We start from the raw sequence: 19583 nt of genomic DNA, 5'->3' as shown, positions 1-19583 counted from the left end.
ATTATACCATCTGTATATTGTATTGTATGCCCCCCCCCCAAGTTAAGTAAGTTTTTTTCCATTACCATGTATCTCCCTTTATCCTTCTCTACCCCCCGCCCTTCCCGCTGGTAATCACCATGCTGTTGTCTGTCTATGAGGGTTTTTTCTTTGCTTAATCCTTTCACCTTTTTCACCCAGCCTCCTTCACCCTCCCCTCTGACAGCTGTCAGTCTATTCTCTGTATCTGTGAGTCTGTTTCTATTTTGTTTGTTAGTTTATTTTGTTCATTAAATTCCACATGTAAGTGAGATCATATGATGCTTGTCTTTCTCTGACTGGTTTATTTCACTTAGCATAGTACTCTCCAGATTTATCCATGCTGTCACAAAAGTTAAGAGTTCTTTCATTTTTATGTCTGCATAGCATTTCATTTTGTAAATGTACCACAGCTTTTTCATCTACTTATCTACTGGGCTGCTTCCAAATCTTGGCTATTTTAAATACTGCTGCAGTAAACATGGGCAGTGATATACAGTAAACATCTATCTATCTATCTATCTATCTATCTATCTATCTATCTATCTATCTTCTTTTGAATTAGTGTTTTGGGTTCCTTCAGATATATGCCCAGAAGTGGAATTGCTGGGTCATAAGGCAGTGTCATTTTTAACTGCTTGAGGTAACCCTATAAACTTCTTGATGAGACTTTTTTTTTAAAGAAAAACTTTACACAAAATCATTTTTAAAAACCTCCATTGTTACTAGAACTTTGAGCAAGCTATAGAGTATGATAACATGAAAAATTTTCCATCATTATCAACTAGAAATGCTGGATAAAAGATTATAAGAATTAGAAAGTGGCCCTGAGTTGTTAGCTCAGTTGGTTAAAAGCATCACCCTGAAACCACAGGTTGTGGGTTCATCCCCGGTCAGGGCAACATGGGAAGCAACCAAAGAATGCACACTGAGTGCAACAACAAATGAATGCTTCCCTTCCCTTCCCCCTCTTCTCTCTCTCCCTTCCTCTATCTCGAATGAATGAATGAATAAATAAATGAAAATAAATGAAGCCCTGGCCGGATAGCTCAATTGGTTGGAGCATTGTCCCAGAGCACAGAATTGCCAGTTTGATTCCCCAGTAAGGGCACATATAGGAGCAGCTCGTGTTCCTGTCTCTCTCTCAGCCTCTCTTTCTCAAAAAAAAAAAAAAAAAGTAATAAAATTATAAGGAATTTAGAGTTGACCTTGCAACAATACAGAGAAATCTTTAGGTGTCAGAAAAAAGAAACTAAGGCCAGTCTGGGCGTGCAGTCCCTGAGAAGGGCTCTTTATAACTCAGGAGCGTGAGATTTAATGCCCATGCAGGGACAGAAAGTTATAATTAAGACCCTGCATACAACCAGGACTCTGGAAAGACTTACTTTCAATTACAGAGACAGAATAGAAAGCAAGACGCTCACTAGCACAGGGGAATCATCACAAGAAAACCTCGCTGTGTTTTTCAGGCTCGGAGTAAACCAAAAAAGTCTGCTGAGAATTCAGAACTCCAAGCATATTTCTTCTGCTAATCCAGAGTTAGGTTATACTGTATGTATTGTTTGAGAAACTCAGGGCTGAGACATGAATATGAAATTTAATCTCATGCCAATGATACTTCTTGGGTTTCTTATAGAAACGAATAGAAATTACTGTAGAATGTCCACTCTCAACTCCAGACCACTCAGGATCCTCACAGATCAAACCATTGACATTTAGTTCAGAATCCAAAATTATAGAACATATGAGGAAACAGCCTATAGTACCATAACTAAACGAGAAGATTAAAACCCCAAAGATTTCAAATAAACGAAGAACATTATAAAAAGTATGAAATAAGTATATTTGAAATGATTTAAATGATACACACACATAAAATAATTGAAACTGTAAAGAATTAAGAATGCTATAAAAATAAGAGATTGAGTCTGACCAGGTGGTGATGCAGTGGATGGAGTGTTGGCTTGGGATGCAGAGGACCCAGGTTTGAAACCTCGAGGTCACCAGGTTAAGTACAGGCTCATCTGGCTCAAGCATGGGGTCTCCAGTTTGAGTGTGGGATCAAAGACATGGCCCCATGGTCGCTGGCTTGAGCAAGGGGTCACTGGGTTGGCTGGAGCCCCCTGGTTAAGGCACATATGAGAAAGCAATTAGTGAACAGCTAAGGTGCCACAATGAAGAATTGGTTCTTCTTATCTCGCTTTCTGTCTTTCCCTCTCTTTCTCTTTCTCTCAGGCAGGTAGATATTTACAAAGAAATAGATTACCTGAAAATTGAAATTATATTCATTAAAAGTAAAAAAATTGCTTGGCATGTTAAATAGAGAATTTTTTTTCCTCTGGGTTATTGGATTCCAAAAATTATATATTTTCTGTAGTAAAGAAAAAGTTAACTTTTATATAACTTAAAAAATAATTCCAATGTCCACAGCTGATATAATTATAAAACTGGTATGTCGTTTGTTATAGTTGTGTGACCTTGGGGAAGACAGATGGACCCCACTGAACCATAAGTTTCTTTGAAATATTATGCTAGAATTTAACTTTTTATTTTAAAGTAATTTTAGACTTACTGAAAAGTTACAAAAATAATATAAAGAACTCTTGAATACCTTTTATCTAGTAAGATGCAAGCATCTTACATTACTGTATAATATTATCCAAAGCAGGAAATTAATATTGATATAATACTATTAATTAGTCCACAGATCTTATTCACCTTTGTCTTACTTTCACCCACTGATTTTAAGCTAGATAATGTTTAAGACCTTTACAGCTTTAAAAATCTTTGATGTGTTTGATGTATTAAATTCTCTACTTTTATCTTATTATTAAAAGCCAAAAATTAAATTACCTAGTGACAACCCAATAGTCCAATATTCTGTTTAAAGTGTTAAACAGAAAAATGCTGAATTAAATGATTATGAAGCTGTTTCAACTTGATTAATGCCTTATAGGCTTGACTGTGACCCTTTGTTATTGTAACTCTTTTAATTAACTTCTTCCTATGAACATAATCCTCTTTCTCTGTGTCCAGAGCTCTGTATTAGTAATGAACAAATCACATTATCCTTAGGAACCATTCAAGGGTAAAAAAAAAAAAAAAAAAGGTGGTGGGAACTAGAAATACACTTAATACAAATCTATTTACACTCATCTATCCAGTGATGTGAAGTGTGGAGCCTGTACCTCATTGCTCCCCCTCCCCCAGCTACTATGTACGCTCTCATCACTTTAGAATGTCTTGTTGGGTTTTAGCCTTTTTGTGAAGACCTGACCGTAGAACTGAACCAAATGTAAATTGCTTGTATAGTCTGTACAAAAGGGACCTAAGTTCAACCACTGGCAGACTTCACATGTACATTTAGACAAGTGGATTACTAGTACCCTCAGCCACTTCACAGATTTGAGAGTATATTTAATGAGATAGATGGTTTTAATGGAGTATCTTCAGTTTCATTTGAAGGAGAATCTGACTTTCTTTAGCATACTGCCCACTCTTGAGTGTAAGAAAGCTTTAATACTGATTATCTCAATTCCAAATGAGTTCTTGGAGATTCCAATGAGATCCTAATTCTTAATACCTCTTAAATATTTCCTTCAGAATTCTTGGTTGAAATAGAGACGTCATTATAAAGGAATTCCAAAGTAGAGATTTTCTATTTTTTAAACCTGCATTTTCATATATTTAAAGGGTCATTTTCTGGTATTTGTCATATTATAATAAAAGTGGAGGTGAGGTTCTATGCAGAAGTTCTCACCTCAATGGGCTGAACCCCACAAAACACTAGCATTTCTTCCAGTCTGCTCGTGGGCTTGTCACAAAGGCACCTTGTATTCAGCATACCCTGTGCTGAACTCCTCTTCCCTCCACCCTGTTCATCCCTCAGTGGCAGCACCTGCCTGCCCATATGTGACCTGGTCAGTGGCTCTCCAGCTCCTCCCTCTCTCTCATCCTCACAGCCACATTCGTCAGGTCTGCTACTTCCACTTCCTCAAGTGGCTCTCATAGCTGTTTATTTCTTTCCAGTCATACTTAGATCGGCTCCCCATCACTCATCTATATTTTACAATAGCCTCACAATTGGTCACACTGTCCACTTAAATGTTAGCTCTTATTGTTATCATTTTTTTTTAGATAGCTATTCTTTTTTTTTAATATTTTTTTTAATTTATTTTATTTTATTTATTCATTTAAAGAAAGGAGAGAGAGGGAGAGGAGAGAGAGACAGAGAGAGAGAAGGGGGGAGGAGCTGGAAGCATCAACTCCCATATGTGCCTTGACCAGGCAAGCCCAGGGTTTCGAACCGGCGACCTCAGCATTTCCAGGTCGACGCTTTATCCACTGCGCCATCACAGGTCAGGCTGTTATCATTTTTATAGAATAAAATCCAGTCTTTAAAAAAATTTTTTTATTGATTGATTTTAGAGAGACAGAAAGGGAGACAGAGAGATAGAAAGAGAGAGAGATAGGAACAGCCATCTGTTTCTGTATGTGCCCCAACCGGAGATTGAACTGGCAACCTCTGAGCTTCAGGAGATGCCAATCAACCAAGTTATCTGGCCAGGGCAAAAATCCAAGCTTTCCCAGCTTCATAGGCTCCCTGTACTCCAGTCATGTACGTTCCATGTTCTAAATCAGTTCGTGCCATTCTCTTACTGAAAATCTCCCAGTGGCTCCCAGTTGCTTATGCAAGAAGGCTGACCTTCAAAGGAAGGAAGTGCAATTTGTTTATCTTTGAATCCTCTCTCGCTTAAAGGTCTACCACAGCAGCTAGCACCTAACAGGTACCTGCTGACTATTTACTAGGTTGAAATGAATAGAATTAGCCTATATCCTATTATTCCTGTTAATTTTCACAGTATGGCAATGATTCTTTTTTACCGAGGGTGGGGGACAGTTAGGGACAGACAGGAAGGGAGAGAGATAAGAAGCATCAACTTATACTTGTGGCACTCCTAGTTGTTCGTTGATTGCTTTCTCATGTGTGCCTTGACCGGGGGTGGGGTGGGGGAGCTCCAGTAAGGCCAGTGACCCCTCGCTCAAGCCAGCGACCTTGGGCTCAAGCTAGTGACCTTGGGCTTCAAGCCAGCGATCTTTGGGCTCATGCCAGTAATCATGGGGTCATGCCTATGATCTCATGCTTAAGCTGGTGACCCTGCCATAGAGCCAGTGAGTGTGCGATCAAGCCAGATGATCATGCACTCAAGCCAGCGACCTCAGGGTTCAAACTGGGTCCTCAGTGTCCCAGGCTGACGGTCTGTCCACTGCTTCACCACCTGGTCAGGTGATATGTTTTATTTAATTTGAAAAATAGGTTCATTTTATTAGGCCTTGTTAAGATATTTCTGCTTAGCTTTTAAATTATAAAACAGAATGGCAAGGAGCTTGGTATATGAAAAATTTCTATCCTTATTCTCCACATGTTAATTTTGAAAATCTTCTAAAATATTTTACAACTGTGCTCACATTCATAAACAGTCCACATCCTGAAAAAGCATGTTTTTGTTAGTAGCATCTTATAAACAGAAGTTGGACCAGGGAGAGACATGTAATGGAGTTTGTGACTTAGGTACAAATGAGAAATAATACAAAAAAGAAATTAGAAGAAGTTGACTCTGCACAATATTACATAAAGAATAGTACTGATGGTTTTCTCTTCCTTTAGTATTTCATCATTATCCAGGATATTATGCTGATTTTTAACTTGAATTTAGTGCTTGTAAATATTAGAATATATCCTTTGAGTAAGGAAACAAATTTCTAGAGCAATCAAAATATGTTATCAGTTGCCCAGTATGCTTACTTTACTAACAGCTGGGTACCCTCTTGTTGACATATACATAGTTTCTCTCTCTCTTTCTCTCTCTCTTGTTGACATATACATAGTTTTTTTCCTCTCTCTCTCTCTCTTGTTGACATATACATAGTTTCTCTCTCTCTCTCTCTCTCTCTCTCTCTCACACACACACACACACACACACTGAGGATTAGAGAGGCTTCTTTCAGATTTATTGTTAGATGTATTTTTCAGCTTCTGTTTTCAGCAGTTCATGCATTCTTCTTTTTGGTCTTCACTTGAAGGCATATTCTCCTTGTGAAATTTTAATTGTTTGTATAACACCTCTGTATTTGCAATCTCACTTTTAAACGATAGTAGCTTCAGGTGAAGAATAAGCAATAGAAACAGATTGGCGGTGGTGGTGGTGTTATTTAGATTTAGACTTCCTTGCTTTAATTCTAATGAAGTTTAGAGAATGAAAGAGAAAACCTGACTAGTTCTTTATCAAGGTTGGTATTGGCCTGTGAATACAAAGTAATCATGATTGTTAACAGAGTTTCTATATGACCAAGAATATGAGCTTCGGATTCATAGCCCAGCTCCTTCACTTAGGATTTGTGTGACCTTGAACAAGTTATTGAACTGCTTTGAGCCTGAAGAACTTTGTCTTTAAATTGGAGAAGACAGTAGCATCTTCAGAAAGATTAAAAATGTAATGATAAGGAGGACCCACATTTTTTTTTGTATTTTTCTGAAGTTGGAAACGGGGAGGCAGTCAGACAGACTCCTGCATGTGCCTGACCGGAATCCACCTGGCACGCCCACCAGGGGGCGATGCTCTGCCCATCTTGGGTAGTCGCTCTACCGCAATCAGAGCCACTCTAGCGCCTGAGGCAGAGGTCACAGAGCCATCCTCAGTGCCCGGGCCAACTTTGCTCCAATGGAGCCTCGGCTGCGGGAGGGGAAGAGAGAGACAGAGAGGAAGGAGAGGGGGAGGGGTGGAGAAGCAGATGGGTGCTTCTCCTGTGTGCCCTGGCCGGGAATTGAATCCAGGACTCCTGCATGCCAGGCCGGCGCTCTACCACTGAGCCAACCAGCTAGAGCCAGACCCACATTTTTTAAAGCACCTGTGAAGTATGGATTATTATTCTTATTTTGCCAACAAGGAACAGCTTAAGTAAGCCACACAAGGGGGTGTGATGGGACTGGGTTTGAACCACCATGTGAAGTGCTTCATGTGTACCTGCTATACGCATTCCAGCATTAACTATTACTATTTTCATTGTACGAAATTTTTTCTAAGATAGCTTTTTCTGATTTTCCATTGTGTTTGCAGCAAAAACATTCTGTTTAGAAAGCATTTTCTGTTCAGAGAAAGTTGTGAGTAGAAATGAATTGTGGTATTTGAGGGTTTGTTTGCAATGTTATGACTGGGTCTCCTTATCTAATTTCAGTATAGACAAGTCAGTAATGTCATACATGAATTGCCCTTAAGTGACTTCTTTTAGCTAAAAGACTGGGAATTCTACATCTGAAGATGGGTTTGATGGTACCTATAGGATTCTGTGTTAATGTTCTTTCCTTTACCTTATGTAAGAATAAAGAAGTACATCATTTCTCTTCTGTTAAAAAGAAAAGTGATAGAAAAGGAGCTGAGGGCTCTGCCTCCCTTTTACCTCTCCCCGGATCCTCACTCACTCTGTGGCTTTCGTAGGGGAGGTGGTCCTGGTTAATATGCCTGCAGACAGCCCTGCGGAAGGAGGGCAGCACCTGCCTGATGGGCGAACAGCAGCCCCCACCAGCACCTTCACCCAGCAGGACATCGATGAAGGCGTCGTGTGGTACAGGCACTCGGGGGTCCCGGCCCAGAGCGACTCCTTCCGTTTTCAGGTACCTTTCGCTTCCTGACTTTCTGATGTCCATCACCTTTATTTATAGACAACTCAAATACTTTTCTGTGATTGCATATTTGGAGGAAGAGAAAAGTGTAATTAATAGCATTGAGAGATATTTTCAATCTGCAAATTCAATCTTCTAGATATCTCTACAAGCAGAGTCATTTTGCAGCAAAGTGGCTTATAATAGATAATGACTAAAGTGTTTAGAAAAAAAAAGTTTACAAAATATTAAAATGCCATATAGAGGAAAAAAATCTTCTTTTCTTTATTCAAATGTTTTTGGAACATTTACCATCTTCTGATAAGATCATGGACTTGGCAGCCAAACCCAGTGGGTTCATATTTCATTTCTGCCACATATTAACAACACACTTCAGGAAAATACTTGGGCAAAATCTTTGTGCTTCAGATTCCCCAGTTGTAAAATAGAGTTATTGTAATGATTTAATAAATTAATACATATGAAGCATTTAGAATACTGCCTATCACTAGGTAAGGGGGTGTTACTATTATTTATAAAGATTGGCCAAATACCAGTGCTATAGACTAAATGTTTGTGCCCCGCCCATCAGATTAATATGTTGCAATCCTGCGCTCCCCCATGTGATGGTATATGGAGGTGAGGTATTTAGTAGGTAATTAACCTTAAGTAAGGTCATGAGGGTTTTGCTCTCATGAGTGAGTTTAATACACTTACAAGAGTCACAAGAGAGCTTGCTTCCCAATCTACTCCCCATCCTGGGGATACAGTGAAAAGATGGCAGTCTACCACCCAGAAGAAAGCCCTCACCAGAACCCTGCTGAGCTGGCTGGCACCTTGACCTCAGACTTCCAGTCTCTGCTACCAGGAGAAATACCATATTTCCTCATGTATAACACACACCAGTTTTTAAAAATTTGGGGTCCCAAAACTGGGTGAGTCTTATACAGTGGTTGTAGATTTTTTTTTACTTGCATTTCCCACTTTTTTGACAGTGATGAGGAGTTGTATGATTTTAGGATGAATAAAACTTGAGTTCAATAACTTTATGTAATGCATTATTTTTTTTCAAATTTCGGGCCCCAAAATTAAGGCACTTCTTATACATGGAATGTCTTATATGTGGGGAAATATGATAAATGTCCTTTGTTGAGGAGCCACCCAGTCTACGTTGCCTGAGCCAGCTAAAACCACCAGTTTATAAGAAGACTGTCGATAAATGAAAGAACAAGAAACTTAGGCTGGGGACATTCTCTGGCTTTCATGAAATATTATTAGAAATTAATATTTTAAAAAGGTAAAAAATTCAAGCCACTTGGAATTTTTTTTTTTTACTTTTTTTTTTATTTTATAATTTTATTTTTTTAATGGGGTGACATCAATAAATCAGGATACATATATTCAAAGATAACAAGTCCAGGTTATCTTGTCGTTCAATTATGTTGCATACCCACCACCCAAAGTCAGATTGTCCTCTGTCACCTTCTATCTTGTTTTCTTTGTGCCCCTCCCACCCCCTATCCCTCTCCCATTCCCCCCTCCCCCCCGTAACCACCACACTCTTATCAATGTCTCTTAGTTTCACTATTATGTCCCACCTACGTATGGAATAATACAGTTCCTGTTTTTTTCTGATTTACTTATTTCGCTTCGTATCATGTTATCAAGATCCCACCATTTTGCTGTAAATGTTCCGATGTCATCATTTCTTATGGCTGAGTAGTATTCCATAGTGTATATGTGCCACATCTTCTTTATCCAGTCATCTATTGATGGGCTTTTTGGTTGTTTCCATGTCCTGGCCACTGTGAACAATGCTGCAATAAACATGGGGCTGCATGTGTCTTTACGTATCAATGTTTCTGAGTTTTGGGGATATATACCCAGTAGAGGGATTGCTGGGTCATAAGGTAGTTCTATTTTCAGTTTTTTGAGGAACCACCATACTTTCTTCCATAATGGTTGTACTACTTTACATTCCCACCAACAGTGTATGAGGGTTCCTTTTTCTCCACAGCCTCTCCAACATTTGCTATTACCTGACTTGCTAATAACAGCTAATCGAACAGGTGTGAGGTGGTATCTCATTGCCGTTTTGATTTGCATTTCTCTAATAGCTAAAGAAGATGAGCATCTTTTCATATATCTGTTGGCCATTTGTATTTCTTCCTGGGAGAAGTGTCTATTCATATCCTCTTCCCATTTTCTTATTGGATTGTTTGTTTGTTTGTTGTTGAGTTTTATGAGTTCTTTGTATATTTTGGATATTATGCTCTTATCTGAGCTGTTGTTTGAAAATATCATTTCCCATTTAGTTGGCTTTCTGTTTATTTTGTTATCAGTTTCCCTTGCTGAGCAAAAACTTCTTAGTCTGATGTAGTCCCATTCATTAATTTTTGCCTTCACTTCTCTTGCCATTGGAGTCAAATTCATAAAATGCTCTTTAAAACCCAGGTCCATGAGTTGAGTACCTATGTCTTCTTCTATGTACTTAATTGTTTCAGGTCTTATGTTTAGATCTTTGATCCATTTTGAGTTAATTTTTGTACAGGGGGAGAGACTGTAGTCCAGTTTCATTCTTTTGCATGTGGCTTTCCAGTTTTCCCAGCACCATTTATTGAAGAGGCTTTCTTTTCTCCATTGTGTGTTGTTGGCCCCTTTATCAAAAATTATTTGACTATATATATGTGGTTTTATTTCTGGACTTTCTATTCTGTTCCATTGGTCTGAGTGTCTATTTTTCTGCCAATACCATGCTGTTTTGATTGTCGTGGCCCTATAATAGAGTTTGAAGTCAGGTATTGTTATGCCCCCAGCTTCATTCTTTTTCTTTAGGATTGCTTTGGCTATTCGGGGTTTTTTATAGTTCCATATAAATCTGATGATTTTTTGCTCTATTTCTTTAAAAAATGTCATTGGAATTTTGATGGGAATTGCATTAAATTTGTATATTGCTTTGGGTAATATAGCCATCTTGATTATATTTATTCTTCCTAGCCAAGAACAAGGTATATTCTTCCATCTCATTATATCTTTTTCGATTTCCCTTAACAATGGTTTATAGTTTTCATTATATAAGTCCTTTACATTCTTTGTTATGTTTATTCCTAAGTATTTTATTTTTTTTGTTGCAATCGTGAAGGGGATTATTCTTTTGAGTTCCTTCACAGTTGTTTCATTGTTGGCATATAGAAAGGCTATTGACTTCTGTATGTTAATTTTGTATCCTGCGACCTTACTGTATTGGCTTATTGTTTCTAGTAGTCTTTTTGTGGATTCTTTGGGGTTTTCGATGTATAGGATCATATCATCTGCAAAAAGTGATACCTTTACTTCTTCTTTTCCGATATGGATGCCTTTTATTTCTTTGTCTTGTCTGATTGCTCTGGCTAGAACTTCTAGTACCACATTAAATAAGACTGGAGAGAGTGGACAACCCTGTCTTGTTCCTGATTTAAGGGGGAAAGCCTTCAGTTTAGTGCCATTTAATATGATGTTAGCTGATGGTTTATCATATATGGCCTTTATCATGTTGAGATATTTTCCTTCTATACCCATTTTGTTGAGAGTCTTAAACATAAAATTGTGTTGTATTTTATCGAAAGCCTTTTCTGCGTCTATTGATAAGATCATGTGGTTTTTGTTCTTTGTTTTGTTGATATGGTGTATTACATTAACCGTTTTACGTATGTTGAACCATCCTTGAGATTCTGGGATGAATCCCACTTGATCATGATGTATTATTTTTTTAATATGTTGTTGTATTCGATTTGCTAGTATTTTGTTTAGTATTTTAGCATCTGTATTCATTAGAGATATTGGTCTGTAGTTTTCTTTTTTTGTGCCATCCTTGCCTGGTTTTGGTATGAGGGTTATGTTGGCCTCATAAAATGTGTTTGGAAGTATTGCTTCTTCTTCAATTTTTTGGAAGACTTTGAGTAGAATAGGAACCAAGTCTTCTTTGAATGTTTGATAAAATTCGCTGGTATAGCCGTCAGGGCCTGGACTTTTATTTTTGGGGAGGTTTTTAATGGTTTTTTCTATTTCTTCTCTACTGATAGGTCTGTTTAGGCTTTCTGCTTCTTCTTGACTCAGTCTAGGAAGGTTGTATTGTTCTAGGAATTTATCCATTTCTTCTAGGTTGTTGAATTTAGTGGCATAAAGTTTTTCATAGTATTCTACAATAATTCTTTGTATATCTACGGTGTCCGTGGTGATTTCTCCTCTTTCATTTTGGATTTTGTTTATATGAGTTCTTTCTCTTTTTTCCTTGGTAAGTCTTGCCAAGGGTTTGTCAATTTTGTTGATCTTTTCAAAGAACCAGCTCCTTGTTCTATTAATTTTTTCTATAGTTTTTCTGTTCTCTAATTCATTTATTTCTGCTCTGATTTTTATTATTTCCTTCCTTCGGCTGGTTTTGGGTTGTCTTTGTTCTTCTTTTTCTAGTTCCTTAAGGTGGGAAGTTAAGTGGTTCACTTGGGCTCTCTCTTGTTTGTTCATATATGCCTGAAGCGATATGAACTTCCCTCTTATCACTGCTTTTGCTGCATCCCATAGATTCTGATATGTCGTATTGTCATTTTCATTTGTCTGTATATATCTTTTGATCTCTGCACTTATTTCTTCTTTGACCCATTCATTTTTTAAAAGTATGTTGTTTAGTTTCCACATTTTTGTGGGATTTTTTTCCTCTTTTTTGCAGTTGAATTCTAGTTTCAAGGCTTTATGATCAGAAAATATGCTTGGTACAACTTCAATTTTTCTGAATTTGCTGATATTGTTTTTGTGGCCCAACATATGGTCAATTCTTGAGAATGATCCATGTACACTGGAGAAAAATGTATACTCAGTCACTTTGGGATGAAATGTCCTGTAGATGTCTATCATATCCAGGTGCTCTAGTGTTTTGTTTAAGGCCACTATGTCTTTGTTGATTCTCTGTTTGGATGACCGATCTAGAGCCGTCAGCGGTGTATTGAGGTCTCCAAGTATGATTGTATTTTTGTCAGTTTTTGTTTTAAGATCAATAAGTAGCTGTCTTATATATTTTGGTGCTCCTTGGTTTGGTGCATATATATTAAGAATTGTTATGTCTTCTTGATTCAGTGTCCCCTTAGCCATTATGAAATGGCCATTTTTGTCTCTAAGTACTTTTCCTGTCTTGTAGTCAGCATTATCCGATATGAGTATTGCTACACCTGCTTTTTTTTGGATGTTATTTGCTTGGAGTATTGTTTTCCAGCCTTTCACTTTGAATTTGTTTTTATCCTTGTTACTTAGATGAGTTTCCTGTAGGCAGCATACAGTTGGATTTTCTTTTTTAATCCATTCTGCTACTCTGTGCCTTTTTATTGGTGAGTTTAATCCATTTACATTTAGTGTAATTATTGATACTTGTGAGTTCCCTATTGCCATTTTATATCTTGCTTTCTGTTAGTTTTGTGTCTTGTTTGATCCTTCTCTTTCGTTTTTCTATCTTTTGTTTTTATTTGGTTGTATTCCATACATCTTTCCTCTGTTGCTATCTTTTTTATCTCATGTGCTTCTGTGGTGGTTTTTTCAATGGTGGTTACCTTTGAGTAATGAAAAGGGTCCCTACCCTGTTCATTGTAGCGAACTATTTTGTGAGTACTTTTGCACTCCATCGTCCTTTGCTACTGTTAATCTCCGTCTTCTCCCCCTCTTTCTTTTTGTTGTTGTCACAGTTTAAATTTGGTTTTATTGTGTTCTTCTTTGAGCTTTTACTTGTGGCTCTGTTTTTTTTTTTTGTTCTTTGTATCTGATTGGAGTACCCCCTTTAGTAATTCCTGGAGTGGGGGTTTTCTGATAATAAATTCCCTCATCTTTTCTGTATCTGTGAATGTTTTTATTTCTCCTTCGTATTTGAAGGATAGCTTTGATGGGTATAGTATTCGTGGCTGAAAGTTCCTCTCTTTCAGGACTTTAAATATTGGGGTCCACTCTCTTCTAGCTTGTAGAGTTTCTGCTGAGAAATCTGATGATAATCTAATGGGCCTTCCTTTATATGTTGTATTCTTCTTTTCCCTGGCTGCCTTGAGAATTTTTTCTTTGCTGTTGGTTTGTGTCAATTTCATTATGATATGCCTTGGAGTAGGTTTGTTGGGGTTAAGAAAACTTGGAGTTCTGTTTGCTTCTTGAACTTGAGGCTTTAGTTCTTTCCACAGGCTTGGGAAGTTCTCATCAATTATTTGTTTAAGTATGTTCTCCATTCCATTTTCTCTCTCTTCTCCCTCTGATATACCTATTATTCTTATGTTAGTCTTTTTGATGGAGTCAGATAATTCTTGTAGGGCTATCTCATTTTTTTTAATTTTTGAGTCTCTTTCTTCTTCTCTCTGTTGTGCCTCAAGTTGCTTGTCTTCTATTTCACTAATCCTCTCTTCTATCTGACCTGTTCTATTAGCTAAGCTTGTTACTTCGTTTTTCAGCTCGTGAATTGAGTTTTTCATCTCTGTTTGATTTGTTTTTATAGTTTCAATTTCCTTGGACATATATTCTTTGTGTTCATGGAGTTGTTTTCTGAGCTCCCTAAATTGCCTTTCTGTGTTTTCTTGTATATCTCGGAGGATTTTTAGGATTTCTATCTTGAATTCTCTGTCATTTAGCTCCAAGGTTCCCAATATATTAAATTTTTTCTCCATAGATTTTTCCTCATCTAGCTGTGTTACCTCTCTTTCTTTTGTATCCATGATATTCGATTTTCTCTTCCTTAATGGCATCTGAGGGTGGTTTTGTTGATAGTATTAATGAGATTTAATAAAGAATAAAAAGTTAAAAAAAAATAAAAAAATAACAAATCGAAAAGAGTTGTTTTTTTTTAAAAAAAATTAATAATGAAATAAAGAAAAATAAAATAAAATAAAAATTTTTTAAAAAAGGAAATTATTCCCCCCCTCTTTTTTTCCTCTCCTCTCCTCTCCCCTCTTTCTTGAGAAAATCTTGTGGTGGACTGTGAGTTATAACAAACAATGCCTGTGATGGAGGGCCTGAATTGGGGAAAAGTAATAAAGGGGCAAAAAAGAGAGAAAGAAAAAAAAAAATAAATAAAAGAAAAAAAAAAAAAAGAAAAAAGAAAAAAAAAAGAGCGTATGGACCCACAAAAAGCAAATAAGGAAAAAATTTGGGTCAAAAATAGAATGATTTGCTTTTAGGTGTTGGTTTTCTAAGAGTTATGATGAGAGGAATAAGAGGAAAATGGAAAAATGGGGGGACAAATTAAAAACTTACTATTGTATTTAGTGGAACAAGAACTAGATAATATGGAGAGCCAGAGATGGGAGCACTGCTAGTGAGTTAAAAAGGTGAAGTAAAAAACCCCCAAAATGCCACAAACATAGGTTTGAGTCCCAAATAAGATAATTTGTTTTTTATTGAGGTTTGAATGAGAGGAGATGTAAAGGAGAAAGGAATAAACTAATATAGAGGGAGAAAAGAAAGAGAGAGAGAGAAAAAAAGAGGGAACCACTAAAAGAAGAAAAAAGAAAGGAGAGAGAGAGAGAGAGTTAAGGGTTTTGGAGTGCAACCCTCATAGAGAGAAAGGAAGAGAAGAGAAATGATAATGGGAGATGTAACACTTATGGGTAGTGTAGTTCAAGGAGAGGAGAGAGTAAGACCGGTAGAGAGTAAATCGGCCAAATTGGAGGAGGAAAAAAAAGTCTCAAGAATGAAGATAAGAGAAACAAACGAACAAATATAATAAAATGGGATAGGTTATAAAGTCTGCAGATTATTCTTGATTTTGAGAGGTTATCTTCTTGCTTTTTCTTTTCTCTCCCTCTTCCTGGTCGGTGACTCTGTACCCCGGGTTCTGCCCCTTTGGCACACTCAGGTAGAGGTTTGCAGTTGATAAGTCTCCATGGCAATATCATGTATTGTGCTTTATTCTCGTTGGGAGTCGAGGCTCATTAGCATTTATAGGCTCCGACAGTGAGAGAGTCCGTGTTCCTGGAGCCTTTCTCCTAGTCTTTCCTTCCTCAATTAGTAGCCTGATAGTCCAGGTATGGGGTTGCTGCTGCCTCTGCCTGGATAGTAAGAGGCTCAAATTGCTGGCAACTCCCCACTCTATTTCCACTCAGCACAGGGCTCTGGGTAAGGCTCAGTCAGTCAGAGCTGCTAGCATAATCAGGCGGGCTTTCCGCCCACTCGAAGACCTCTGGCTCTGCCACTCTATCCGGTAACACAAGCGGGCGCCCACTTCCGGGGCGCTTGGAGGAAACTCTCACTCACTGTCTGCAACCAGGATATCCGGCCAGCAGTCTCACGCTCTGAGTGAAACCCCCAACCGCAGGGAAAAGTTGCAGCGTTGGAATTGAGTCTCGCTCCGTCCCCGTGTGCGGCTTTTGCAAGGCGCTGGGGCGGCCCGAGATTCCGCTTTGGTCCACACAAAGGCCCCTGACTCTGCCCCTCTGTGCGATAACACGGGCGCGCACTGCCGAGGCACTCAGAGGAATCGCTCACTCCTTATCTGCGCGCGCAAACCAGGATATGAGGCCGGCCGCGGTTCCCTCTGAGTGAAACAGCCTCCAGCATGGAAAATCTCCACCCTTGGGATTAGTTCTCACTCCCTCCCGTGCGTGGCTTTCCCAGGGCGCTGGGGCTGCCCAGAGACTCTGCCCTCAGCCCACAGAAAGGCCCCTGACCCTGCCTCTCCGTGGGGCAACACGGGCACCCACTTCCGCGGCTTAGGAAGAAATCTCTCTTCCACTAACTGCGCACCGACCAGGAGACCGGGCAAAATGGCCGCTCCGCTTGTCTTTCTTTGTTTGGGTTTGGCGCGAGTGTTAGCTTATATTGCCCGGGTTGCCACAGGATCAGATTTTCCTCGGCTTGGATCTCTGAGCCACAGCCTGGTTCGGCCGTTTTTGCTGCGGCGGCCTGGATCTATTCACCCCCTTTGCCCGCCTCAGTTTCTATATTCACAGTTACCAGAGAAAGCCGCCCTGTTTAGGTTAGTGAGGAAGGCGGAGCATTTCTTACTCCCTATTTCCTTCGGGGTTTGGTTATATATTTAGCCAATTTTTCACTCAATCATACCTTTGGGTGTATTGCGAAGAATCTGGAAGCTCCAAGTATAGGTTTTTCTGTTTCTGGTTGAAGATCTTGTTGAGTTTTGGGGGAGATTTATCGGTATCGCTTCCTACTCCGCCATTACTCTGACGTCATCTCCCCGGAATTTTTTAAATAGTTTCCCAAATAATTATATCTCTTAAAGGAAATCAAAATGGCGAACTATTAAGAAATATTGATGCGGAGGAAATTATCAAAATTTAAATGACGTGAGAAAAACAAAAACAAAACTTAAATGATGTAGACAAAACAATACTCAGAAGAAAATTGATGGTCTTAAGCTCTAATTATTGAGCGGAAAAGCATGAAAATAAGTGGACTAAATATTTAACTCAGGAAGGTAGAGAACCACAAAGACACCTAAGTAAAGGAAAAGGAAGGAATTAATCGATATAAGCAGAGAACTGATTAATTATAAAATGCTAGAATTGATAAATGAGTACAAAACATGATTCTTTGGAAAGACCAAGAAAAATAGAAAGACATCTGTCAAGAACAATTTGGGAATAAAGGACAGAATAGAAGGACAAAGAATGAGGTAGTATGAATGAGAAAGAACATTTAAGCATAGATACAGAAAAGAAGTTGGGAAAGTGTAGAGAAAATATAAAGAGCATTTATGAGGATCAGCCAAAGCAGTGCACAGCCCCTTTAAGTCGGAGACTTCTCCTTTGTCTAGCAGTCCAGTTGGGGATAAACTTCCACAATAGCTCACCTTGTTAAAATTATCATACATTCTGCTTCTGATGCCTGGTGTGCGCATCTTCATTGCTTGACTAATTTATATTGTATAAAAGATGTGCTTTTCCAGAGAGCAGGTTGAAATAAACTTGGATACCATTAAAATGAGATTTTACTGAGCACATTAATGTCCAATGAATAAGCAAACATGTGCCCTTTGCCAGAATTAACTTTTCCTTTTTAGCACCTGGGGACTCAGCACTCCTCAAAAAAATGAGTCAGAATGGAGGTAAAGACCTCAGTCAAAAGCAGTCACCTTGGCAAACTAGAATCCTCAGATCTGCCTTTGCCTTATTAAGTGTTAGGATGAAGAACATTATCAGTGTGGAGCATTTCCCTGGAAAGGGATTCTCAGCACCTGCTTAAAATGATATTTGATTGCTTTTGCAAGTTGGTTACTAAGTGAGTACTTATAAAATAGTAAAATTTACTGTTTGTTTGTTTTTTCTTTAACAAACATACTTGAGTTTAAGACATCCAGTTGAACATCATTACTTAGTAAGTGGTTCCATTTGAAGTGCCTTCACACAGTTTGCTCAAAATGTGTTTAAAACTCCTCCTGACCTGTAGTGGCGCAGTGGATAAAGCGTCGACCTGGAAATGCTGAGGTCACTGGTTTGAAACCCTGGGCTTGCCTGGTCAGGGCACATATGGGAGTTGATGCTTCCAGCTCCTCCCCCCCTTCTCTCTCTCTGTCTCTCCCTCTGCTCTCTAAAATGAATAAATAAAAACAACAAAAAACAAAAAAAAACAAAAAAACCCTCCTATTTGAAATCTCCTTCAAAACCCATGGAATAGTTTTCAGAATATTCTTAATAATGAAAGTATATCATCCTTTGGAAGTAGACATTAAAATATAACCAAATAGCCAAAGTCATTCACAATCAGTGGCTGTTATGAAGAAGGCTAATGATTATTTTGGGTTGAAACAGGGAGTACTTATGAAGTAACCAGCTCAGTTTTCTTATATGATTTTTATACTCCTTTTGAAGGCATTTCAAAAAGTGCATGTCGAACACTCACAGCATCTTTATTGCAAGTATGAAACAACTCCCTGAGATAATGTTCTCCTGGATGTAAAAGGTTTGGTGCGCTTGACTTTAAAGTCTCATTGTTTTATAGGCTTACCTCTTACTTTGTTTTGAAATGATGTAGACACTATAACTACGTGCTAAAATAAATAGCAACTTTCCCCACTTATTTTAGTGTCTCTAAAGTATTTTCAACACACAAAAAATACTGTTTTCATGATTCTTCTCTTTCTTCCCATATTTTTCTTTCAAGCAAAATTGCAGTACAATGAGTTGCATAAATGTAATTGTATTTTAATGTTCATGTGCTGTCATGAGACATCAATGCATTCATTCCATCTGTTACTTTGCCTGGAAGACATAGAATTTATGTAATGTGTGTGGCTTTACAAAAGAGAACATGGCATAAGGAGGAGAAAGTACACACATTTATGTCACTTTTGGCACAGGGAGGAACCTGGTTTGGGTATATTCAGATCATGTTGGCACAGCCTCAGGATATGTGATTTAAGAAAAGACCAACATGTTTCACACCAGTACCTTTACTAAGGAATCTAGAACTGATTCCCTTGGTTGGCAATATGCTCACATTTCACTACCTGGCCGGGGTTCCATTTCTCTTCTTCAAAAGATAGGAGAACATATTTTCCTGATCTCCTATGGCTTTCAGACTGAGTCATCTTGGTCAGCAGGAAGACCACAACCCACTGACCTGGTTAAATACCAACCCTTATTGGCTTTTTGTGACTTTGACGGCTTGCTTGACTTTTTGACCTTCAATTTCCTCGTCTGTGGAGAAGGATGTAATAGCCACTTTGAGGGTATTACATATGGTGACTTTTGAGAAGTAGCCAGTACAGTGCTAAGCCCATGATAAATGTTCAATGAACTATCACTATTGTTACATTATTTATAGCAACACTATGAGAACTGTGCGACGGCTTTTTGAAAATGGGTGGATGTTCTGAAACTTGAGCTCCAGGAATCGGATGTGATCAAGATACAGAGAAGACAGTTTTTGTTGTTGACCTCACTGTAGAAGACAT

General features: G+C 38.3%; 1 protein-coding gene across 2 annotated transcripts in view; it reads left to right on the top strand.

Annotated features, from left to right (window-relative positions):
• FRAS1 (Fraser extracellular matrix complex subunit 1) overlaps positions 1–19583 on the top strand; it is a 514100-nt gene that overhangs the window by 357887 nt on the left and 136630 nt on the right. For both annotated transcript variants that reach the window (XM_066279180.1, XM_066279181.1), the window contains one exon: positions 7515–7690. In XM_066279180.1, coding sequence (XP_066135277.1) covers positions 7515–7690 — 176 coding nt within the window. The remainder of the gene's footprint in view (positions 1–7514; positions 7691–19583) is intronic.

The sequence above is a fragment of the Saccopteryx bilineata genome, chromosome 5 (genome assembly GCF_036850765.1).
Source record: "Saccopteryx bilineata isolate mSacBil1 chromosome 5, mSacBil1_pri_phased_curated, whole genome shotgun sequence".
Lineage (NCBI taxonomy): Eukaryota > Metazoa > Chordata > Mammalia > Chiroptera > Emballonuridae > Saccopteryx > Saccopteryx bilineata.
This window is presented reverse-complemented; position numbering and strand designations above follow the sequence as displayed.